The sequence below is a fragment of the Trachypithecus francoisi genome, unplaced genomic scaffold (genome assembly GCF_009764315.1).
Source record: "Trachypithecus francoisi isolate TF-2019V2 unplaced genomic scaffold, Tfra_2.0 Lachesis_group1, whole genome shotgun sequence".
NCBI classification, from domain to species: domain Eukaryota; kingdom Metazoa; phylum Chordata; class Mammalia; order Primates; family Cercopithecidae; genus Trachypithecus; species Trachypithecus francoisi.
This window is the reverse complement of record NW_022681454.1, coordinates 105,423,192-105,450,086: the sequence shown is the minus strand read 5'-3', so window position 1 is coordinate 105,450,086 and position 26,895 is coordinate 105,423,192. Positions and strand designations below refer to the sequence as shown.

Genomic DNA, 26,895 nt, shown 5'->3' with positions numbered 1-26,895 from the left:
CTCTTGGCCTTTCTTAGCTGTATGTCATTAGGGAGCACTTTACAACAAGCCCTGGAATCCCCTAATAGGTCATATACAACAAATAGAGCCTTCGGCACTATATGAGTATTCCAGGCACTTTTCTTAATATTTGCACTTGCCAGTGTTGAAGTTTATCTGCTGTCTTCTTATTCATAGATCTTTTGCAGGCTGTCTTCTCTTACTTAGCATTTTAGTAACTACAGTATTTAATGACATTTGTCAATACAGAGATTGCATTTTTTTCTTTCTCTTCCAAATGACTTGTAAAATTACGCTTATCATCGACATATAAAAAGACAGTTCCTGGACTGACTAGGGTTAATATTTATGATAAAACATAGTAAAATGGAATTTAGAGTATCTATTAAAAAAAAGTAACTTTTTGAACCAGTTGAAAATATTATATTCAAATAACTTGTAAAATTTACACTTACCATTTATAGACAAAAAAAGATAATTCCTGGAGTGACTAGGGTTAAAATTTATGAGAAAATGTAGTAGAATAGAATTTAGAGTATCAATAAAATAGAAAAATAGTAATTTTTTGAGCCAGTTGAAAATGTTATATTCAACTACAGAAGGCTAATTCTTCCATGAGGCAATCTTTTACCATCAGTTATAACTTCTGATTTCCACAGGCTCCAATTCTCATATTGCATGATTGTTCAAAAATTCCTCTAGCTGTTTAGCTTTATATAGTTGATTTTTCTATTCAGACAGATAAATTATACCATCTACTGCAATATGGAATGATCTAGTTGCAAATTTCCTTCTCTTAAATTCTTTTCTTTCTTAATTTAGCCTTCTAACAGTTTCTGCTAAACTGAAGCAATTTTTTTACCTAAATATTTTTGTATCCTATTATAGTGTTTCCCCATCTGGTCTCTCTTAGATAGAAATTATTTTATCAGCTTTGAGGAGTATTTATCTCTATTTATGCTGCACACATGCCCACTGTAATGGTCGTGTTGTAATGCATGATGTATTTTGGGCAAACAGAATCATGATAGTATTTACATTATGGAGAAACTTGGAGATTTCATTTCTCAGCATAATGCATATTTTTTCTTTCAATATGACTTGCTATTGGGGCCCTTTGACTCTTTATAAGTAAAATAATTATCTTTTCATCCATAGCCCTACAACCTCAGGTACACTCCCTTGTGCTGATCAATGATCAGCCATTGTCAGTGACACTGGCCATTGTTAACCTGTTCTTATTATGAGTCATTTATGTGATTTAGGCAGCATTATTGATGATGCAATAAACAGCAAAGTAAAGTATGCGAATCTATCATTTTGAGTCATTTGCCTGACTAGAACTTTTGTAAGGAGAATTACCATTCCTCCTGCTTCTATAGCCACTCCTTTTCATCTTCTTTGTGGTTGCCTCTTCCTCTGCTCATCCCTTAAACCTGTCTTTTGAAGGGTTCTTTCCTAGGTCTGCCCTCTCTACAACCTCCCAAAGTGACTTCGCATATCCCTGTGGCTCATAATTCTCACCTTTTTTTCTTTCTTTTTTATTTATTTAATTTTTTTTTTTTTTTTTTTTTTGAGATGGAGTTTTGCTGTTGTTGCCCAGGTTGGAGTGCAAAGGCGCAATCTCGGCTCACTGCAACCTCTGCCTCCCAGGTTCAAATGATTCTCCTGCCTCAGCCTCCCAAGTACCTGCCCAAGATTACAGACACCTGCCACCATGCCAAGCTAATTTTTGTATTTTTTTTTTGAGACGGAGTCTCGCTCTGTCGCCGGGGCTGGAGTGCAGTGGCCGGATCTCAGCTCACTGCAAGCTCCGCCTCCCGGGTTTACGCCATTCTCCTGCCTCAGCCTCCGGAGTAGCTGGGACTACAGGCGCCCGCCACCTCGCCCGGCTAGTTTTTTGTATTTTTTAGTAGAGACGGGGTTTCACCGTGTTAGCCAGGATGGTCTCGATCTCCTGACCTCTTGATCCGCCCGTCTCGGCCTCCCAAAGTGCTGGGATTACAGGCTTGAGCCACCGCGCCCAGCCAATTTTTGTATTTTTAGTAGGGACAGGGTTTCACCATGTTGGCCAGGCTGGTATCCAACTCCTCATGATCTGCCTGCCTCAGCCTCCCAAAGTGCTGGGATTATAGGCATGAGCCACCGTGCCCAGTCATTTCTCACCTTTCTTCTGTTTTATATGCATGTCCAACTGCTGCCCCTTGGCTGTCCATAGACATCTCAAATTCAGCGAATCTATAGCTGAATTCATCATTCATAACTACCTGCCTACCCCAGAAAGCCTTTTCCTTGTGTTCCATCTACTATCCTTCCATTGTCCAAGCTAGAGACCTAGGACCATTCTCTGCTCCTCATTTACCCTTATATTCTCAACCAAGTTACAAGTCCTACAAATTCAACTTCCTTAATAACAATTGAAACAATTGATTTGTCCTTCCTCTAGTTCTAAGACACAATCTCACAGCTAGACTATTGTAATACCTTCCTAAATGATCTATCTTCAGTTTTACTCTTCCTATACCAACCTCCAGCCTCTACTTCACCTGGCTTGGGAGGTCTTCCATGGCTCCTGAAACATGTGTCTAGTGCACATTTTATTTTCTTTGCAGCCCCCCCCCACTTCTCCACCATAATACTTATCACTCTGTATGATAACTGCCAGCTTATTTCTATTTCTCCACTAGATGGTAAACCCTGTGAGCATGGGATCTTGCTCAGCATTCAATCCCCAGAGCGTGGCATAGTGAATGTTGCACAGAAGGTGCTCAACAAACGCTTTCTAAATATTGTTGAATGTTAATCAATTTTTAAGCTTTCTAATATTTAAACTGTAAAGCAGGTAGAAGAAAATTATAAACACATAAATTGCATAATGACAAAGTTTAGAATCAGAAGACCTGGATTGAATTCCTGGCTCTGTCATTGCCTTACTGAATACTTTTGAGAAAGCACAAAATTTTCTCACTATTTGTAATCTTATAATACTCATTATTACTGAGTACACAGTAAAAATGACAGTAACACCTTGAATGTATGGCCTCTAAGTAGTTAGAAGCATTTCTTATGAATTATTTGTTTGTTCAATATCCGTTTGGGGTAGGCTTGCATTGTTTCTTCTAGTTGGTAATGAAGGGGGAGATATAGCCTTTCCTGTCACGATGTCAAAATACTGATTGTGAGATGGTTGCCTACTTCATAGAATGTCGTGAAGATTCATGAAGCTGTCTGAGGCTTTATGCTCTCAGGAGGGAAAAAAAATGAGTTATATATGATAATTTTACAGCTCTTATTCATCTGATTTCTTAATAATTCAAAGTATTTGGGGGTGAAAATGTGTACAAATTATTTCAGGCCAGGTGCAGTGGCTCATGCCTGTAATCCCAGCACTATGGGAGGCTGAGGTGGGCGGATCACTTGAGGTCAGGAGTTTGAGACCAGCCTGGCCAACATGGTGAAACCCCATCTCTACTAAAAATACAGAAAAATAGCTGGGCATGGTGGCTCATGCCTGTAGTCCCAGCTACTGAGGGGGCTGAGGCAGGAGAAGTGCTTGAACTCAGGATGCGGAGGTTGCAGTGAGCTGAGATCATGCCACTGCACTCAAGTCTGGGCGACAGAGTCAGACTCCATCTCAAAAAACAACAACAATAACAAAAATTATTTCAATATTCAGCGTATTCCTGGATTTTTTCTCCATATTTTTCTGGAGACGTTTGTTTTTCCACACACACTCAAACCATCTGTGTACCAGGCAAACTTTCTGAGATACAAAACCAAGTAAAGTATGTCCATTGTATTTGTTTAGAAAGGATATGACTAATGATACTGTGGGAAAAAATGGTATAGTTAATAAAAATTGTATCCTCTGTATGAGCGGCTAGAGAAGCCTAGCAGGTGGGGCCACACGAAGCCATAAGGTATCAACACCTGTGCTGAGGATAGGTGTCAACACCTGTGCTTTAGAAACCAACCCTCCAAAGAACTCACACAGGAAGCAGAGTCGGTGTCTCCCTAGGATCTGGAGGCAGCCCCTGTGAAATGGGATTTTTTTTACCACCATCAAATGGTGAAAATGTTTAAAACATGTTCAATTTTGAATGCCATAACCCTATAATATATCAATGTTTGCTTTACATAATAATGTTTAAATGTATTTGCCATTAATTGAATGGACTTTTTAGGAGGATGGACCATATTTGTTATTGCTTTGAAACACTCTCTAGGACACCAGCATAATCTCTCAGGGTTACTTTTACCCCAGTTTGAAAAGCACAGGGTCCTAGGACATTGCAGCCCAAATCATGGGATTTCTGTTAGTGTAAGAGAATCCGTCCCCATGTCCCCTTTTTACTTTGCTACACATAAACTCCTGAAAAATTATTTTGCCTAGCATGCAAATGAGATCTTTAAAATGTAGCTCTAAACACCTAATAGGTAGCATTTTCACAGTCAAGATGATTAAGAAATATAAATCAGCTTCCTCAAATAGAGATTATTCTGTTTGAGGGAAAAGATCTTTCTGAGGTGAGAATTAACTATCCACTTCTCTCTTTAGATCTCATTAAAATTGGAACCCAAACTAAGGAGTTATACAACTTAAGGCTTTTTGAGTGTGTGTGAGTATTTTGAAAATATGATCAAATAGAAAGCTGGTCATGCTCAGACATGAATATAAGAAGTGACTTATTTATACATTCAAATTTCGAAATATTTGTAAGGCCTACCATGTGTGCTGCTAAAAGGTTTTTAATTTAAAATTATTTTGTTAGATAATCCTGTTTCAAGTGACATTATGATTTATCGCCACTAATCAAGATTCTGATCCCTCATAGACTTCTTGTTTGTATCTGTTTTTGTTCTTTGTTACATAAATATGAGCTTTATATATAAAATTCTGACTGTGTAATATAGGGCTAATGAGTCACAGATGGAAAGATGCTGGCACATTACCATCTAATAACATTTTAAACTCATATTCCATAGTAAAACAAAAGCAAATTGTATACATCTGTTTTCCAACTTGTAGCATTTCTGAATTTATGCAGAATCTATATTTAAAGGACTTGTATTTAGAGAGAAGAAAAAGAGGACATGGGTCACCTCAAAACTAGGGAGCCACTTAATAGCCTTATCAGAACGGACTTGGCGAAAGATAAGATTTTCTCTGTTTTGCTTCCTGAGAAGTTGTAGTCCTGAAGACTGAGAATCAAAGGCATTAGAGCTGAAGAAGTGTCTTCAGACTACAAACTAATTTTTCTGCCTTTCTTAAAATGAAAAACATATCTCTAATGTGAGGGATGTGGGGGGTGAAATCTTCACAAAACTAATAAAACTAAAAATGTAGAAATTTCCTGGGCTTTCCTAAAAATATCTGCAAGATAAATTTGGGTGGGAAGAGAGAGAGCCCAGGCCATGTATTGCTGTGGTTGTTGTTTATTTTATTTGTATGGTAAACATGTTCTGTGTGTGTGTGTGTGTGTGTGTGTTTTAGAAAAAAAGGAATAAAAGGCTTTAGTTTCACATGTTCTTAGAAAAGAAATAGAACAAAGGCAAAATTTCTCTCTCAGACTTAACCAATTGATAACGCCTGTGAGGAGGAGTTAGTACAAGTTATTGAAGAACGAGTCTCTAAAACATCTCTCCATGTTCTCAAGGAATTCAAAACCGCTTTTCTGCATTAAGGGGTTGTGTGAACTGTCAAGTTCTTTCGGAAAAGTTATGTGACAGAAGTGATTACTGCAGAGTGTGACCATAAATCCCCCTGACATGAAATACACATGTTATAAGAGACAGATTTTCATCCACCACCTTTGCATGAATTCCTGAAACAGGAGAGTTCTGAGATTCATCATATGATTGGAGAGAGAAATTTTGATATGTGGGTGACAAGACTGTATTTTTTGAGGTGTACTGTGTTTATTCTGGGGAATAAGTATGATCGGATGGCAAAATTTTGTTCCCTGTTGTTGTCCAAAAAAGAATTAATACACGTATTGTATATCCTGAGTTGTAAACAGAATGTCAATGGAGGGAAATTACAGTGTGGTTTTCATAACAGTGTCTATAGTTATCTCCATTTTGTACTAACATTTTGTAATTAAGAGATTGTAATTTTGTAAGATTCCAGAAATGCTCCATGTAGCAAACTCTTTACACCGTGTAGGCACAGATCCCACTGTACCTGCCCCAGGCTCAATGACTATGACCTCTCAGTTTCCCCATTCCATGCTTTAGGAAATTATTGGTTTGACTAGGCATGATGGTTTATGCCTGTAATCCCAGCCCTTTGGGAGGCCGAGGCGGTCAGATCACTTGAGGTCAGGAGTTTGAGACCAGCCTGGCCAACATGGTGAAATCCAGTCTCTACTACAACTACAAAAATTATCTGGGCGTGGTGGCACATGCCTGTAATCCCAACTACTGGACAGGCTGAGACAGAGAATCACTTGAACCCTGGGACAGAGGTTTCAGTGAGCTGAGATGTGCCAGTGCACTCCAGCCTAGGTGACAGAGCAAGACTCTGTCTCAAAAAAAGGAAAAAAAAAAAGTCTGGACATGGTGGCTCACGCCTGTAATCCTAGCACTTTGGGAGGCCGAGGTGGGTGGATCACTTGAGGTCAGGAGTTGGAGACCAGCCTGGCCAACAAGGTGAAACCCCGTCTCTACTAAAAATACAAAACTTAGCTGGGCGTGGTGGCACACGCCTGTGATCCCAGCACTAGGGAGGCTGAGGCAGAAGAATTGCTTGAACTCGGGAGGTGGAGGTTGCAGTGAGCCTAGATCAGGCCACTGCACTCCAGCCTGAGCAACAGGTGAGACTTCATCTCAAAAAAAAAAAAAAGGTTTATTTTGGGGCCTCAGGTGTCTAATTTTGTTTATGGTGTGTCAGACGAGGCAAGACTTAAAGCCAGGGAAGGGAGGCACTAGGTATGTGCTTGTTTTGTTTGTCCCCCAGTGAAATGTCTGTGTGACATTTTATGTCGTGTTGTTTTGGTGCTGTGCTATGTCCATAGGGCCTGCCAGGCTTCCCCACAGTTGCTGCCCTGCACAGTAATCAGATCCTCACCGTCAAGGTTTGTGGTTGTTACTCATGCCTGTGTAGTCAGAAATGCAATCAGCATAAGCGTGAGCAGGAACCATTCAATTGGCTTACCGAGCCCGTTGGCTTCCTCTCATCATATATGTCAAGTTATTGGGCACTTGGGACCCCACTTGCATCATTGAGGTCAAATGTCTATTAAGAGGGTGTACCCTGAGCATACTTGAGAGGAGGATATTGACATCAAACAGGTACTGTGAAGAGAGGTGGGCATAGCAATCTAGAACCATGGCATGCCTTGATGGCTTAATTTGTATGCATTCTAATGCTCTGTAATATTTTTCCAGTCAATTAAATAATCCTAAGTACTCTCTCTGGACTTCGGGTGTCAATAAAATGGCAGTCAAGTTCACGTCACATTATGCTGGTTGACAAGTCTGATGGAAATGGAACTGGCATTTTGTCTCTAGACTTTCTGCTCAGAGTGAAGAATGCAGGGGTGCACCTGCTTACCTGCTTCTGGGAATAAACTACATTAAAAAGATCCAACGTCCACAGTGAAATGATGAAGCACAAAAAATGTTCATTACTACTGAAGATCTGGTCTCGGCATCGCATTTCAGGGTGATATTTCTTTCGAGAAGAGTCAGTGGGTCTAACGTTAGACATAAGTGCCAGTTCTATTTTGTTTATAATCATTATAAGTCTAATGTGTATATCTTTATTTCTTTCTTGGGGCCTTCTGATGTCTATTCTTCAACTCTCTCATCTCTGAACTTCAACCTTTGACCTCACCTGACTGATCAGATGGTGTTTCCTAAAATCAATCATGGGTTTCTCTCTGCTGATCAGCAGCTCATTAAACGCCGCCTGATTAAGGTAGTGCTTATTCTTGCTGAAGTCTGATTTCTTCTTTACATCGGTTGTTGCTCTGTATACCTATTGCTTTACCGTTTATCTCTTATGGGTGGGGTGTGGGCGGTGGGTGGGTATTTATTTGGAAATATCCTCAAACAAAATTACATTTAGTCAGCTGCATTTGTTTGAAATGTTAGATACAAGTACCAAAAAAGATACTAAAAGCCTATCTAATTTTGTCTTAATTAAAAAATTTTAAATTGTAGCTACTAACAGATCCAGTTTCTAAGCTCTCTAGCTTTGGTAATTTATAAATTATTATGCAATATGATGGGAGCCTCATATGCTTAATTTTATAGGGTATGAAAAAGTAAACACATTTGTCTAACTATAAAGGCAGCCATTTTATTAAATGAGGTGAATGTAACTGATGCAGTGTTATGGATAAAGTAATTCACACGTTTTATACCAGCTCTGACTATAGTGGTAACATACACACTATTTCAAAGAATGGAAGTGCTGGTTCCTGAGCTGCTTTGATTTTAATAGCATCTACTCAGTCACCCAGCATGAATATTTATTTGCTCCCTGCTGGGAGGCAAATTGCCTACAGGCCTTATATTTGTGGTTGTTCTGGTTCTTTTCATAGTGTAAATGTGGATCAGATAATGCAAATTTAAGGTGCTGAAAAGAAGACCTGAGTCTTTCTCTTTCATGGTTATTGCTGGTCTGTTCCTTTCTCCATCACAGGGTGACCAAGGACAGGCAGGGCCTCCAGGACCCCCCGGCCCTCCAGGCCCAAGAGGGCCACCTGGGGACACAGGGAAAGATGGCCCCCGTGGAATGCCAGGAGTACCCGTGAGTCGCTTTTTGGATCACTTATTCTCACAAGTTTTGTTTCGTGTTAAAGGCTGAGAACTAGGGTGGAGCAGGGTGGTGAGGGGCATCAGGTCAGGGGGTCAAGTGAGTGGAGTGGGTTGAGGGAAGTGAGATGATGGGAAAGTCCCCAAGCAGCGTAGGGCGCTCCCAGCTGCATTCCTCTTTACCACTTAATCCACTGGGGATCCAAGCAAACCACAAGAGACACCTGGAGGCAGCCACTAAACTGTTTTTGAGGTAAGCCTCAAGAAGTCTGTGATTGGAGTTGCCCAATCCCAGGTGGAACCTGACTGCCATAGTGTGCACCGGGGCCTTTGGTTTAAATGGGAGATTAGTCTGAAAAACTAAGTAGGAGGCTAATAACATTTTCCAAAGGCTCAATAGCAGACCAATAAAGTCCTATACTCTTTATGGAAAGTAGAAGTAAAATGTTCTAATATTTATTCCCTTATAAATAACTTGAACCCCCGAAATTGCTAATAACCATAAAATGAATGGTTAAAACATCAGTGGGTATGGTTTAAATATCATTTGTCTTTTGTATATAAGGCTTATTCATAGAAATAATTTAAAAGTAATCTCAATACTTGGCTACAAAGATTGGTCAAGTGTCAATGATATAGTAGTAAAACACAGAAGATAAATGGTTTGGCTTCAGAGGCAACCCAGCAATTAAAAGAAATATATGGAAAAGGTCTAAAATTTTAGATTTATTTTATGACTTTAGGACTAGAAATTAAGGTTTATTACTGGATTAAATTATTTATCAAGTGTATTTATTTAACAAATTATTTTCATAGTATTTTTGTGGTACATAATAATAATGAAAATATTATCCACAAAGCAGAAAATTTTGAAAATAAAACCAAAAAAATAAATATTTACAATACTCAATGTTTTGGTATATTTTCTTTCATTTTTGTATGCATATATTTATGCATTTTTAGAAATAATGACTCTTTATAAGAATATAGCATACTTTAAAACTTCTGAGACAGCCTCGTAAGCCCGTGTCCTTTTCTGAAAGCTGCTGTGAATTTGTTGATATAAAATACGTAATTGTCTTTCAACAGATGATTTGCTAGTTGTTAGGACTGCTTTCACTCAACCTCGAAAGACAGTGGTTGAATTCTATAGCTGTCTTCTAATGCCTTGCTTTTTCTCATGATGATATTCCAAAAGGCAGAGAGATCCACAGCTTTAGAGATATTTAAAGCTCTCCCACTGATTGCTGGTTGCCAACAGAAATACAATGGGTGTCTCTTCAAAAAGTAGTTAAAACCATTTTGATGGTACATTAGTCAGATCATTGAGCATTATATACTATACTCAAATTCAAGATATAAATTACTTTTAAAAAATAAAATTAAAGGTGTGACAAACCACATAATCCAAAATTATATCATTCTTTAAACAAATATAGTTTATTCATGTAAGTAAGAAATGGAGCTTTCTACACATAGGACAAATTAACTTGTTTTAAAATTTTCAAAAATATAACTTGAACTATATATGGTCTCAGAGTTTGTTTATGTATACTATGATGACTGCTAGAGAAAGATTTTTTTTTTTTTGAGATGGAGTCTCGCTCTGTCATCCAGGTTGGAGTGCAGTGCCATGATCTGCGCTCACTGCAACCTCTGCCTCCCGGGTTCAAGTGATTCTCCTGCCTCAACCTCCTGAGTAGCTGGGACTACAGGTGCCTGCCACCACGCCCGGCTAATTTTTTTGTATTTTTAGTAGAGACGGGGTTTCACCATGTTAGCCAGGATGATCTCGATTTCCTGACCACAGGTGATCCGCCCACCTCGGCCTCCCAAAGTAAAGAAAGATTTTTTTGTGTGCAATGAGGTCTTTGCTGTGTTGCCCAAGCTGTAGTGCAGTGGCTATTCACAGATGCCATCATAGCACACTATAGCCTCAAAGACCTGGACTCAAGAAGTCCTCCTGCCTCAGCCTCCCAAATAGTTGAGATTACAGGCATGTGTCATCATACCTTGCTAGAAAAAGACTATAAAACTAAACTGTGAAATACTTATTTTGAAAGACCAGCAATATCTATATTTATTGGCATTTTAAGACAAAAAATATTTTTAGCCAATGACTGTCATTATGACAATAAAATATGATAATTCTATATCAATCTGAATATAAGAAAATGATAATGTCGTGATATAGTGTAATTTTCTGTATCAAATTTAATAAAACATGTAACTTCAGCCATCATTAATCCAGGAAGACCAAAGTTTAACATCAGTCTCTGCTCGTTTTATTAAATACCTGTACTAAGAGCAATTGTCTCTCTGTCCTATGTATGAAAGTTCTGAGTTCTCATAAAGACACCATGTCATTATCTTTATGTCATCCTAAAGAAGACATGATAATCTAGACTAATTTTATTAAACCCTAAATTTGTAAAGTTTATTTGTAGAAGGGAAATTAGCTCTCTTTTAATGTGCTACGTTCTTCTATTTAACCTGAAGAAATATACTTGACATTTACATGCCCCAGTCAAAGAAAAAAAATGATTGAAGGGTTTTTTAAAAATACTTACAGCATTACTAAAATTATCACTATTCTTTTTTAAGGGTGAACCAGGAAAACCAGGAGAACAAGGCTTGATGGCAAGTATCTCAATTTATCTTTTTCTATACTAAGCCAGGTTGTTTAAAACTATGGTCAAGATTATGTGTGACAAATGTATCTGTCATATGACAGACTATAATAAAAAAGTGAAAGTTAGTAAAAGTTAAAAGTAATATGGCCTATCTACTACATGCTAAGGGTCATAAGACTACATATCTACGTTGCTGATGCAGGAGAAAAAGAAAGAGATTCCAGGTGTGGGGAGCGACAGAGATGCTGCAGGCCAAAGGAGAGAATTAATTAAGTGACTCTGCTGTAAGAGAGATTAAATTTAGGGGCATGCCTATTAGCTTAAATAGAAATGGAAATCCCATTTTCAAAGGGATCAGGTCTGACTAAATGAATTCGCACAGGAAACTTTGCACAGTGATTCAGAGTTTTTCTACCGTTGAACATCTCTATCCAGAGAAAAACCGCTGTGCCTTTTGGTTCTCTGTCATTTAAAAACAAACAAACAAACAAACAAAAAAGGTCCTGAAATGATTCTACATGGACTTACTCATAGACACACAGGTCCCAGTTCCCCATGATTTGTTTATCTTTTGCTGGTAGAAAAGATGTTTGGTTAGGTTGGTGACTCGGGAAGAGTAGAATTCCTTCAACCTACCTCTTCCTGTCCCCTCCTCTCTGTCTCCTGAACTGCCGCTCTAATCTGTTACGATGTGAACACTGTTGGGAAGCACAGGGTAATTCTCTAATAACCCAAATGCCAGAAGAGGGCTCACACTCATCCTGGATACTGAAGGAGTGGGCCCAGAGATTGCTGGGTTGCTGACAGGTGACCACAATCAGCTTGACACTGTCCATCCTGCATAATGTTAGGCTGGGCACGGGGGTTCATACCTGGAAACTCAGCACTTTGGGAGGCCAGTGAGGGGAGGATCACTTGAGCCCAGGAGATTGAGACCAGCCTGGGTAACATAGTGAGACCCTGTTTCTACATATATATATATTTAAAAAACAGGTAGGTCCTAGTGAAACTAACGCATAGAGTCAGGAATCAACAAGGCTTCTTTGGACTTGAGATGCATTCAGCAGCTCTCCTGGGAAGTCAGCTGTAGGTACAGCTGCCTTTGCAGGATCCCTGGTGAAATGAAAGCATCCTGGGTCCAGATCTCATCCACTGCCTGGAAATTCTCTGTTCCTGACCTGTAATATCAAGATACAATTTTATTTTATATATATTTTTTTGAGATGGAGTCTTGCTCTGTTGCCCAGACTAGGTGCGGTGGCATGATCTCGGCTCACTGCAATCTCCGTGTCCCGGGTTCAAGTGATTCTCCTGCCTCAGCTTCCTGAACAGCTGGGACTACAGGCGTGTGCACGCCTGGCTAATTTTTGTATTTTTAGTAGAGATGGGGTTTCACCATGTTGGCCAGGATGGTCCTGATCTCCTGACCTTGTGATCCACCTACCTCGGACTCCCAAAGTGCTGGGATTACAGGCGTGAGCCACCGTGCCCGATACAGATAATCTTTGGTGCTATAATGGTTTTTGTTTGAAAAAGAAAAAAGTGGAAGGAATGGAAAAGAATCTATATGTAAAATTTAAAACCTTTGTCATTAGTGGTAACTGCATACAAGTGCAGCATTAGCTCTCAGTGGTATGGAGTTACAGAGTATGAGGAATTCTGGGAGAACTACAATATAAATTTTGAAATTAATTTAAGCAATTGAAGGTACATGTAATTTTTGTCCTGGAAAATGGTGAAAACACATTCTTCCTATATATTCTTATATCAAAAGCTATGTGGGCTTCTCAGGAGCCTTTGTTTGTCTCCAGGTGTGCACAGACTACTCAGATTTTTATCGCTGTCATTGGCTTTTTTCCCTGATACCTAACACAGCATCCTAATATACAATGTTCTGAAATAAAATGGATATATTTTTTAAATTATCATCTTCCACTCAAGGAATTCTCTCTTACATATTACCTATGCTCTCCAGGATATACTGTGTGAATAACAATATAATCTCATTTGCTTACCATTCCCAGTTTGACATAGTTAAATACAAGTGTTTGACCTGATCTTAAATCACTTGCTTTATTATCTTAGCATGCTCCAGTTCCCATTTCATATCAAAACTTTCTCAGGTGAAACAGTACTGGGCTTTTTTTTCTACAAACTTTTCTTGACTCTTTAAACTCTTATAATTTAGTGCATGTTCTTATTTTTTAAACGCATTTAAGAAACCTACTGGAAATGACAAATGTTTCAAGGATATGTCGATTAAGTGATCTAAATGGCATTTAAAAATTACTGTTTTTAAAGATGTAAGATTCCTTTCAAAGAGAAAACTTCTTTAATGTATATAAAGAAAAGTGACAAATTATAGTGTATATCCCAGTGAATTTTCACCAAGTGAACAAACTATGTGCAAACCAGATCAAGAATGAGGACTTTGTCTTAAACCCTTCTTTACCCCCAGTTGCCACCCCAGAGGTAACCTCCACCCTGACTTCTGTCACTATACATTAGTTTTGCCTACATTTGAATTTTATAGTAATCTAATCCTACAGTATGTACACTTTTGTGTCTGGCTTCTTTCATTCAACATTGTATTTGTGAGATCATCTACCTCTGTTTTAATGGCTTTCACAGCTTGTTTAAAAAAAATGGAGGAAGAACCATATTTCCTTGACTACTCCATTAAAACTACATCATTCTGATAGCAGTAAATGAATGAATGTCCGTCTGACCTTGGGCAAGTCACTTAACCTCTCAATTTCTCATCTGTGAAGAAAGGATAATAATACCTCTCTGACCACCTTAAAAGGTTGCCAAAGACAATGCAATAAATTAGGGGAAAGCACTTTAAAACATATAATGAAGAACTATATGAGTATGTTATTATTATTATCACTCAGTTGTTCTCTCTAGAGTAAATTACAGGTGAATGTGGATTTATATAACAGATGTATTCCTGTAAAGTTTTGTATAAATTAGATTTTCTTAAATCAACATATTTTGAATGTGCCAGGGAATTTTGCTGTTTAAAGAAATTCTATTCAGAGTCTTTCTGCAAATCTGTGTAATCCTCTAATTCTTCTCCTCAGCAAACTGAATTTCTACTTTTTATGTTTGTTTAACATGAAATATTTCTCCAATCTAAAAATCTATCTTTTTAAAAAGAAATCATGATTTGTTAACTTGAACAGCACCTGTATATTTTAACTCATACCAAAAAGAGAAGAGGATACTAGAAATATAACTGCAGTTTCCATGAGGAGGAAATTTTTCTTTTTTCTCTCTCTCTTTTATTATTATTTTTATTATACTTTAAGTTCTAGGGTACATGTGCACAATGTGCAGCTTTGATCCATAGGTACACATGTGCATGTTGTTTTGCTGCACCCATCAACTCATCATTTACATTAGGTATTACTCATAATGTTATCCCTCCCCCAAACCCCCACCCCCTGACAGGCCCCGGTGTGTGATGTTCCCCACCCTGTGTCCAAGTGATCTCATTATTCAGTTCCCACCTATGAGTTAGAACATGCAGTGTTTGGTTTTCTGTCCTTGTGATAGTTTGCTCAGAATGATGGTTTCCAGTTTCATCCATGTCCCTGCAAAGGACATGAACTCATCCTTTTTTATGGCTGCATAGTATTCCATGGTGTATATGTGCCACATTTTCTTAATCCAGTCTATCATTGATGGACATTTGGGTTGGTTCCAAGTCTTTGCTATTGTGAATAGTGCTGCCATAAACATGTGTATGCATGTGTCTTTATAGTAGCATGATTTATAATCCTTTGGGTATATACCCAGTAATGAGATGGCTGGGTCAAATGGTAATTCTAGTTCTAGATCCTTGAGGAATCGTGAGGAGGAAATTTTTCTTAGAAACTTAGAAATTTTTTTCACACACTGTGTGTGTGTGTGTGTGGGGGTGGGGGGTGGGTGGGGGAAGGGACCTGAAATCTGCTAGGGAGAAAAATACATTGTTGTAATCCCAGCACTTTGGGAGGCCGAGACGGGCAGATCACAAGGTCAGGAGATCGAGACCATCCTGGCTAACATGGTGAAACCCCGTCTCTACTAAAAAATACAAAAACTAGCCAGGCGAGGTGGCGGGCGCCTATAGTCCCAGCTACTCGGGAGGCTGAGGCAGGAGAATGGCATAAACCCGGGAGGCAGAGCTTGCAGCGAGCTGAGATCCGGCCACTGCACTCCAGCCTGGGCGACAGAGCGAGACTCCATCTCAAAAAAAAAAAAAAAAGTACATTGTATCAGTAGTTCTGGTTTTAGAACTACTTAGTGGTATATGACTATAGTCTGTGATCCTTTTTACTGATCTATAAAATGTAGGTAATAATTCCTATTCTACCTGTCTCACTGGGTTATGGCAAGAAGCAAGTGAAATGATAATATGAAATGTTTTATGAACCACAAAGAGTTCCATAAATGAGAAGTATTACTATTAAAACGAATGTCTGGTGATATAACTTGGCATACAGAAAGGCTGCTGTAAGAAATGTAAGGGCTAATAACAGTTGAATAATAGCTACCAATTAAATTACAACATGTCAAATACTGCAATTAAGAGTGTAATTTATTGCTTGTGTCCTGTTTGTAGTTGTTGTTTTAGCCTTCCCCCATATATTGTATCTTCTTACATTATTAATTTTTCATAACATTCCCCTTTTCACCCACTTATTAAGACAAACAAAAGATAATAAATACCACTACTCTCATCTTTTTCACATTATGTAAACCCCACTACATTTGTTGGTTTGTGTCATGGAGGAGTGCTTGCTTACATAAGGGTCTTAAGAGGCGCTAGAGAATTGTTATAAATTTAAAATGTCTGTGATGATGAAATGAAGAAGCTAGAAACAATCTAAAATTAGCTCTTGAAAAACTTTATGAGTGTATCAGGTAGGGAATTAGTTTTCATTATCTAAGATATATAGTTTGTATTGCAAAAGTAATCATCTGACGATTAACAGCATCTATGATAGAATAAAGAAGAAAACCTGCAGCTCATGCAGTTCCACATTTATTTAATCCTGCCATGCATCTATTCTGTAAACATGACCTTTGGGTTTCCAAGAAGTTCAGGATGAGCTTTTAAAACCCAGATCTTGCACTTAAATAAATTTGACTCCATCTAAATAAGGAGAGAGCTGCTGTATCTTATAAAACTAGACCCAAGAATGAAACAAAGGAATGACCATAATTGGAAGTGATCAAGTTCTGAATCCTAGCACAAATGATCTTTATCTTTCAGTTCTTCAGAAATTCAAATCGTTGTTAAAATAGTATTTTATTTTATTTTTTATTATTTTTTTAAATAGTATTTTAAAAGGTATCTTTCCTTTTGATATTCTTGCCGTTTCTTTCTTCGCAGATGCAGAAATTTTCAAAAGCATGAAAGATAGATGGTATCGAAAAAAAATACCAAATAGCTCCAGTTTCATATATATTATTTTTTGTTCCAAATTGTCTATATCCAAGGTTTCAGAGACCAAATCACTTTCCTGTTCTGAAACTCTTTATTCCTTTCTTCTCCTCCCCTAAATATATATAAACTCCATAACATACTCATTTATCTTCTACTGAATTATAAGAATACTTAAAATGTTCCTCACTGGGCCCTAGTGGTATCCGAGAGTTCAAAACTCAGAAATATTTGCTGTTGTAGTGCCGTAAAGTGAAATTTGGACTTTTGTCCAAACAGTTTACAGATACTTTTAGTTTATTTTAATTTTACCTGTAAACACATTTAATACATTTGGGTCAAGTGAATATAATGTTTTTAAAATATTAATTAATAACATAAGCGTGAAAATGTTTCAGTTGCATTTAAAATAAAGTTTAAATAAACAGTATATAAAGGTTTACTTTAAATATGTTCAATTTATAATGTATTGCTATCCCACGGATTTGCTAAAACTCATGTCTTTCCTTCACTGTGCTATGATCTGCCTGCTATCTTGATCAACAGATGGCAGACACTAAAGACAACAGCAGACTTCCCGATTTGGATCTGGCAGAGGAAGCAAGACCCCCAAACCTTCAAATCACAAATAACAAAAATGACTGAAATCATCTAATTGTAGTTAGTTATTAGACGAAATTTTGACAACAAAACCTTATTTGGTAAAACTGCATGTCCTTCAGTTGTGCACGCTGCCTGCTGAGATGCCTTAGCAACCATTCTAATGCTTTATCAGCCTCCCTTAATCTGATTGTCCATGAAGTACATATAAATGGCACACCTGCAGGGCTCTTCCCACCTCCTTGGCACTTTTGCCTAGAGCCTGTAGTGTGTTTTTCAAATGGACCAGAGAAAGTAGACAAGTGATGCCTTCTATTTCTGGTGCTGCCCCGCCACCCCTTCCAGGGAATCCTGCCATAGAATCAACACAGTGGAGTTGTATCTCCCCAGCCTTGGGGGACCTGCTCTGTGTTGATTCCTGTGTGCACAGAATTTTCTCTAGAGGTGTCTAAAGGTCGCTTAGTGAGGTGATAGGAAGGAACGTTTGACTTTCCTTTGAAGCTGGTTCTGTCTCCTGGAAACAAAACATCATCTTGGGGAATATTTTCAACAGTGATTTAGAAGCATGATTATGTAGCAGAAAGACAGTCTCAACAGCTGAGTAGATGACTCTGTCTGTATTCCTCTCTCATTACTTCATTTTGTTTTCCTTAATGACCTCTAGGCTGTGAGTCAGCTCTAATATTAACTATTTTTACAGTGGCTCAAACTCAAGGTCTAATAAGCTCTATCATTTGGACAAATTAAGGTATCTAGGCCTTAGATTCCTCATTTGTAAGGAATGGTGAAACTAAATGGTATGAGTTCCCTTCCAACTCTAAAGTCCCGTCATCCTGCTCTGTTTCTATTATGAATGCACAGATGCTTATTATATGTATCTATTATATATGTTCTGTAAATAATTAAAAGCAATGAACAGTCATATGCTAAGCTTTTAATAGAATAAAGTCTTAAAAATTGTCTCCTTCAAAACCATAATCAACTTCTCTAGTTGTCACTGCTTTTAACTTTAGAATCCAGCTTATTGTAGCTCTATTGAAGCAAAGTAAGTGATTCTTGTATGAGAATATTAACTAAGTTATAATTGATCTGTCTCATCAAATTCTCATATTTCATCATTGGATAAAGAAGAAATTTTTAAAAATAGAGTTAAGTCTGCTTGAATGTGCTTTACCTTTGCTGACTTAGGGCAAATGTACAAGTTTTAGGGCAAGAGGAAAAATGAGAGTCCTTATACAAAGTGTCTAAATATTTAAGTTATAAACCAACCTAATAAAACTGTTCAGTAAAATATGTTCTATCCTCCAACCTTTACAGATATAGTCTCATGATGACTTGGAAAGTTCAAATCCAGAATTCTTGCACTCCTTGGAATTCAAAGCCACAGTGTGGTGGCACAAGGAGAGCTGTAACTAGCCCTAGCCCTCTCCTTGGCCTGCTTCCCTTCTCTCCCACACTTTCCTCCATTCTTCAACTTGATAAGACTCAGGCTCTAATTTTATAAAGGGTTCTTGAATGCCCACAGGACCAACTTTCATCGATCCCCCTCAAAATACCCACCTCTTTGCCTTCTCTTCCAATTTGTTATGGTACACACCAGTGGTATGGTTCACATTCAGAAGAACAGGCCTGGGAAGAGGCAACACAGAGTCTTTGAAGTGAGCTCAAGTCATTGGGGCAGAGAATTCCAGAGTCCTTAGTACCTGAAGGTCAGGTGGCTAGGGGGCTGCTAGGGCTGAGGGTGGAGGGTATGTGTACAGGTAAGCATGTTCTCTTAGACCCGTGGATTCCTAAACCCCTGGGAAGCACAACCAGAAAAGAGCCCTTTAAAGCATGGGCTCAAGACAAAAGCCTCCTTGCCAGATCTAAGGGAAGTTCAGGATCCATGTGTCTGAGTGGAGCCTTAAAAAAGAAATAGACTTCTGCTTGGTCACCTCCTTTGAGGAAGCCTCACACACATGCATACACTTTCACACTCCCCCAAGCTAAGTTAGAAGCTGTCTTCTCCCCTCCTTCACAGCATTTATCACATCATATAATAGTTGTTGGTACTTAGTGTGTTTAATAAACAGAATGACTGAATGATGTGAGTTAATCAATTAATCAATCAGGCTCTAGTACAAATAAATTAGCTTTATGTTTTTCTCCCAATTGATGTCATGTCATTATGCCCCAAGGGTAGGATTGGGAAGGATAAATCCAACAGAATTACACAAAATTGCTCTTCTTTTTCTTCTTTCGTTTTGTTTTGTTTTGTTTTAGAGACAGGTTCTTGCTCTGTCACCTGGCCTGCAGTGCAGTGGCATGATCACAGCTCACCTCAGCCTCAAACTCCCGGGTTCAAGGAATCCTCCTGCCTCAGCCTCCCAAGTTGCTAGGACTAAGGCATGCACCACCATACCCGGATTTTTTGATTTTTATGTTTTATGGAGATGGAGGCTTGCTGTATTGCCCAGGCTTCAAGCAATCCTCTTGCCTAGGCCTCCCAAAGTGCTGGGATTACAGGTGTGAGCCACCACGCCCAGCCTGCATCTTTTTATATATGTATTATAGATTATTTGGAGTATATATGTGCTTATAAATATGCATGTTATAAAAGGATGATTTTCATGAGGACAATGGAAAAGTAATTGCATCAATTTCTAGTCACACCAGCCGGGTGCGGTGGCTCATGTCTGCAATCCCAACACTTTGGGAGACCGAGGTGGGTGAATTACCTGAGGTCAGGAGTTTGAGACCAGCCTGGCCAACATGGTGAAACCCCATCTCTACTAAAAATACGAAAAATTAGCAGGGCATGGTGGTAGGTGCCTGTAATCCCAGCTACTCTGGAGGCTGAGGCAGGAGACTCACTTGAACCTGGGAGGCGGAAGTTGCAGTGAGCCAAAGTTGCACCATTGCACTCCAGCCTGGGTGACAGAGCAAGACTCGGTCTCAAAAAAATAAAAAATAAAAAAGTTCGAAATTCTAGTCACACCATATGGCTATTTATTAAGTAGTATATAAAAGGTTTAGAAATAATTTACCTTAGCATTTCACAGAATAGCATCAGAGTGAAAAAGAAACTGCTAAGGTTACAAAATAGTTAATGGCAGAACCAGGCTAGAATCCAATGCACTGATTTCAGTCTTGGGTGTTCTGTTGTCTAGAACTGCACTGTTCAATGCAGTCAACATTAGCTACATACGGCTATTTAAATTTAAAGTTGGCCAGGCTCTGTGGCTCATACCTGTAATGCTAGCACTTTGGGAGGCCCAAGTGGGTGGATCACTTGAGCTCAGGAGTTTGAGACCAGCCTGGGCAACACAGTGAAAACCCGTTTCTACAAAACAAACAAACAAAAACAAAAATTAGGTTTGGTGGTTCATGCCTGTAGTCCCAGCTACTTGTGGAGCTGAGACAGGAGGATCACTTGAAGCTGGAAGGTGGAGGTGGAGGTTGCAGCAAGTTGAGATCACGCCACTGTACTCCAGCCTGGGTGATAAAGTGAGTCCCTGTAGAAAATAAATAAATAAATAAAATTTAAAATTCAGTGTCTAAATATTGTACTGGCCACATTTCAAGTGCTCAGTAGCCATATGTGATTGGTGGCTATCCTATTGGTTTGACCAATATAGAATGTTTCTATCATTATAGAAAGTTCTGTTATTAATAGACAGTCCAGATCCATCTAGGTAGAAAACAGATCTGAATAGGATATGACTATATATTATAATCTTAAATTTAAGAACTTTTTCTGTGGATCATGAGTTATTTAAATTCTAGCAGCCAGTGTTTCTCAGCATTGTTGATTTAAAATAGGAACAGCACTTATACTGCTCAATGGAAATATTTTTTACTGAGTGTAGTGTAGGGTGATAGGCTTTTGTGAACCATAAATTTGTTTCCTTTATAGTACTCGAGGGAAGTATGTTTAATCACAGAGGGCAGAGAAGCCTGTTAATTTTTCTTTCTTTTCGGATCATTTCCATTTTGGGTTTAGCAATAAGAAGCAGTTTATTAAATATTTCGAAGAGATGGAGTGAGCTAATTTTAGTGTGGATATCTGGCGAGAGGTAATATAGAGTCTCTGTTTTGGAATCTGATCAAAAATAGATTTTTATATACCTAGATTTATCTTTAATCTATGGTATTTAATGCTCAATATTTAGTCTTGGGTTCTGGTTTTGTCAAGTGATGAGAAAAATGTATTACTTCTTTAATTTCCTGAGCTTTAAGAGACCTCCCTTAAAGAGGTCATAGCCTCATGATTTTGAGAAACACCAGCAAATGAATCATCCTGGTTTAATATTTTCCTCAAAAATTCAGCACATGAGATAGAGAAGTCAAAAAGAATTTACTCTTTTAAAAAATAACTACCGCATGTAGAACTTTTTTTCATCAAATGCTCATGAATACATATAATGCCATGCCATCTTCCTAATCGGCTCTGGGTTGCAGAGGAACTTTTTCAAATAATAGGAATTATGGGGTGATATTCCTGAAACAAAAATCTCTGATACTTAAACAGAACAACTGCCTCAAAACTGGGAACTCTTTCCAGTGATAGAGGTATGATAGTATGAGTGTTGAAATAATGGTGGAAAGCCAGTAAACAGAATTTAATAATTTTTAAATTCATTCATTCATTGTTTCCATTTAGTCAATAATTATTTATGTGTTAGGCACTAATCTAGGTGCTGATGATATGAAATATATGGCCTGAGGAAGTTGCTACCTAGTCAAGTGGATTTTTAAAATAGGTAAATAGGTTAAAATATAGCCAGTTGAAATGTGCTAAAGAAACACAAAGGGTAAAAACAAGCTTCGTCTGGGTGCGCTGGAGAAGGCTCACAAAGGAAGTGAGTTATGACCGCTGGGCCTTGAAGAATGATTAAGAACTTCACATGAAGACTGATTGGAGAAGGATATGGACTTCTTGGGAAAATATAAATGATGAAGTGTGACTGAAGACAGGATCCGTGAAAGACCTGAAACAAGAGATGAGGCTCTCCCTTTTCAGCACTGTCTTGCTCTGCTCTTGTTTATGCTGTGTTCCTTCATACCCACTTCAACTAAATCATGGGCTTTTACATTGAAAACATTGCAGTGCACTCTCTTATATTGTAAACATTTCCCAATAGTTTCTAGTTGGCATTTCTACACACTTAAGCTATGAAATCCGAATCTTGTAAAACATCACTTGAATTACACTCCAGACATATATATAATAGTGGCTAGAGTTTATGTTTCTTAACCTTCCCACATCAAACATCCAAGCAGAACATGGCATTTTATATACATGCATCTTAAATGATCCCTTCTTAAGTAAGACAAATTTCCTCTTACTCTTTATAAACCAAGTTTATGTATTTTGTGATCTTGTGATGCATTACACCAGGTTAATATCTTTCAAAAAATTGTAATTAAAGTCTGTTGTACCAAACCCTTGAGAAAGTCTGGTACTAATGTTTTATGACTCCATCAGTTAGATTATACATGTTATCATTCTTCTCTTTGGAACTAGACTTTTAAAAGTATTTTCTTCATTTTGCCTAACTTTTATTAAATCATGGAAAAATTCTTAACTCGAAAAGGAAATAATTTTAAATAGCTTAATAGTTTTGGGCTTTTATCCTCCCCTTCACAGATGGACCACCTCTTTTTTTTTCCCTGTGTTTTTTATTACAGAAGCTAGTTGTATATTCTTGTGTCCAGAAATGACCAGCAGCTCTCAGAGCTTCAGATTTTACTGTTAGTCATCAGGGACAGAACAGGAACTGTGTCCGCCCCCTACATCATTTCCTAATAGCAGGCAACCAGAACTTGCCTTAAAACATGTCCCAAGAGGCATCCTAAAGCACATCATTTAGGAACTCAGCATCCTGTTTAAGTAATTAATACCTCAATCAAATTTGTGCTAACATCAGTAGTGTCAGAAAAATTCATTAATTTTTTTCCATCCCATGGTGTATCTTTTTGTGTGTGTGTGTGTGTGTGTGTGTGTGTTTTTTGTTGTTCACAAACTGGAAAGTACAGCCAATGCATAATGGTCACAGAGTCATTCTTTTCTTAACAGCCTACTTTGAAGATTTACTTGGGTTGATAATTCTATCTACTGTTTGCATAATTGTTTTCTGAAGTGCATTGGAGACCATAGGCCTACATACACATACACAACACTCTCATTGTTAATGATACCATATAATTTGGATGATTTTAGCTTTGCTGTATTCATATGGAAGTCATGACCTAAATTCCTCCACTCACGCTTGCAATTAGAGGTAATCTGGAGGCTATTAGAATAGGCCAGCAATGTTAGAATGAGTCAGGTGAAAAATCCTGCCATTCCTATCTTGAAACACTATTGTCTAAAGTTTAAGAAAAAACAAAACAAAACCTGATTTGCTTTATGTATCCATTTATTCATTTCTTTAATTTTTATCCTACTCAAAGTAAACATCATTGTGCTTACAAGTACCTACAAGGCCATACACATACAATTGTTCTTCCCTGTTCGTATCCCCATCTCCCAGTACTCACTGATAGCCTCCTTGGTGTTCTTTGAACACACTTAGCATGTGCCCAACTCTTGGTCTTTGCATTTGCTCTTCCCTTGCCTGGAATATTCTTCCCCCTTCTATATGCATGGCTCTTTGCCTGACCTCTTTATCACTGAGAGCTTCACTAAATGACCCCCCCCCCACCACCCCGCACACACACACACACACACACACACACAATTTAAACTATTCCATCTACTTCTCACAATCTATATCCCCCTCTTTGCTTTAGCACTTACCACCTGACACAATTTTATATTTATTTGTTTACTGTCTTACTACATTCACTAGTATATGAAGTCCAGTGGTATGCATTTTTATCTTATTTTGTTTTGAGTGCTCACTGAGTAGTCATTTTGTTTTGTCTTATTTTGTAGACAAAATAACACCCAGTGGGCTCTTAAAAACTATTATGTGAATGAATAAATGAATTAACCTCAAAATGATTCACTGAGCAATCACTATGTGCCAGCTACTGTGCATGATAAAGGTAATTTAGAGTGAATAAAGAAGTAACCAGACAATTATGATTATTGTTGGTAAATTCTACGAAAACATCATAGGGGTGCTTTGGAGAACAAAAGAAGACACCTAACCCCAAGGGTGAGGGCTCTGAGCTCTGATATTTGGAATGGATGCAGGAGAGGACCGGAGAGAAGAAAGCCCTTTATAGGAACAGACAGAGGTGTAGAATGATGGAAGCCTGGCTTATGCAGAAAACTGCAACTACTGCCAAATCCCAGACTCTTCTAAAAGGCTCTGAAAAGCCATTGAAAGATATTTAAGTATGGGAAAGGTATGAACCCATTAGGGGAAGCTCACGCAGGCAACAGTGTGCAGAAAGGATTGGGGGAGACCAAAAGCAGGGTGGTCATTAGGTGAATGTTACGTTAGCTAAGGGAGCGAGAAATGGGTTTAACAGGAATGCAGCAATGTGACTGGAGAAGAGGGCTGGACCATAGAGATATTCTTAAGTATCTGATGGACTGAAGTAGGAGTAAAACTTTACTCTGAGGCCCGAGTAACATGCTTTTGGTAAGGAAGTCACCAACATGGGGTCTATCAGGTTTCTTTAACTTACTTTCTCACCATATGCTGAATACTGTACATAAATGTTTAGATATGGAATCTAGCAGGGGAGAGGAAAAATTGGAAAGAAAATCAAGTATACTATATAATTTCTTACTGTGTTTACAAGTTTTTATCTGAACTTTATTTTGCATAACTTTCCATGGTATTTTCTGAAAGATTATTAAAACTGGTATAAAGGTTTATATGCAGATTAGTGCCATTACTCCACGCTTAGAATTTTTCAGTGACTCTTTGAGTTTTTGTCTTTTTGATAAAGTTATACTCATGATGCAGAATTCTTCAATAAAAAGTTTTTACAATTTATATCACCCAGAACCTGTATTTAAATTGGTGTATTTTAAGGTTCTAATTATAGTTGACGTTTCTGGAGTTTAAGAAATATAGCTTAGTATGTTGAGATTCTGTATGTTACAGTTTTTAATCTTGAGATATATGCAAAGAAATTATTTTGAAAAAATCAAACTAGATTTTTTCATCTTAACTGGTTATAAACAAAGTATATGCAAATATAAATAAGGAAGAATCGCTTCATCGATTAATAAAGATGAACCGAAAAGATTATGACTCTAGGTTGGAAATCTACTTGATCCAAACTTACTAAATCATGAGGATAACAATAATGGAATTGTTTTAGAAATCCTGAATCACTAGAACAATTGACTTTAATTTTGAGAATAGGCAGCATTTGTTTGACTAGTGAATAATGAATTTATGGCATTATTCATCCAAGTTGTTGTGCAGGATGAAAATATAAACAAGTGTAAGGAAGATTAGATAGGCTAGGAGTAGTAGCTCACACTTGTAATCCCAACACTTTGGGATGCCAAGGTGAGAGGATCGTTTGAGGTCAGGAGCTCGAGACCAGCCTGGGCAATATAGCAAGACCCTGTCTCTACAAAACATTAAAAACTTAGCCAGGCATAGTGACATGTGCTTGTAGTCCCAGCTACTTGGGAGGCTGAGGCAGGAGGATTGCTTGAGCCTAGGAGTTTGAGGCTGCAGTGAGCTATGATCATGCCACTGCGCTCCAGCCTGGGCAGCAGAGTGAGACCCCGTCTCAAAAGGAAAAACAAAAATTTTTAAAAAGTTTGATAAATTAGTGAATGTCTCTATGGTATTTGCCCATTACTTTATAAACTTACCTTTGTACCAAAATTGCAAGACTAATCAAATGTAATCATCATAACCAACTGGTAGCAACATACCCTAATTTGAAAATCAATTTTTGGGTAGGGAAACTTTGATTTGTAAGTTTAACTTTAATTACCACAGTGTTATAGATATATAATGGTATTATTAATCTAAGGGTGCTCAAAACAAATGTATATAAGTAAAATCTTGCTCAGTAAAAATAACTGGTATTTCTGGATGTGTGCATACATGCACATGTGTCTGTGTGGTGTGTGTGTGTGTGTGTCTGTCTGTACTTAAGTGTCCTATATTTTATTCTGCCTTAATCCCAGGTCACCCCCTGGTAATGGATGATACTCTTGTTAGATCTCTACCATTTTTCCTGCCAGAGAGATAAAAGAAGTATATGCACATTTCTGGTAACTGTGAATATATTCTTGGCAGCATAGTTATGAAAATTCTGTAAGACGTGTATTCCCAGTTTAAAATTAATGTTAAATCTTCAAAACTGCTTTTATTTTTAGAGGTTACCAGAAGCAGCAGTAGTTTCCTAACAGTGAAGGAAAATATTGTCTTTGTAGACATCCTTAGATTTTCATTGAATATTGTGTTAAAATATACAACTTATTTAATTTTATGAATTTCAGAGTTGTGATTAGTCATTCTAAATCTCTGATTTTATATGATTATGCAACAG

General features: G+C 37.9%; 1 protein-coding gene across 7 annotated transcripts in view; it reads left to right on the top strand.

Annotated features, from left to right (window-relative positions):
- The window catches only part of COL25A1 (collagen type XXV alpha 1 chain), a 452,942-nt gene that overhangs the window by 310,688 nt on the left and 115,359 nt on the right, over window positions 1-26,895 (top strand). For 5 of the 7 annotated variants that reach the window (XM_033214965.1, XM_033214964.1, XM_033214968.1 and 2 more), the window contains exons 7-9: window positions 7,850-7,921; window positions 8,651-8,758; window positions 11,368-11,403. In XM_033214965.1, the coding sequence (XP_033070856.1) occupies window positions 7,850-7,921; window positions 8,651-8,758; window positions 11,368-11,403 (216 nt within the window). Of the gene's footprint in view, window positions 1-7,016; window positions 7,077-7,849; window positions 7,922-8,650; window positions 8,759-11,367; window positions 11,404-26,895 lie in introns of all 7 variants that reach the window. The other 2 variants (XM_033214963.1, XM_033214966.1) reach the window with 2 other exon arrangements.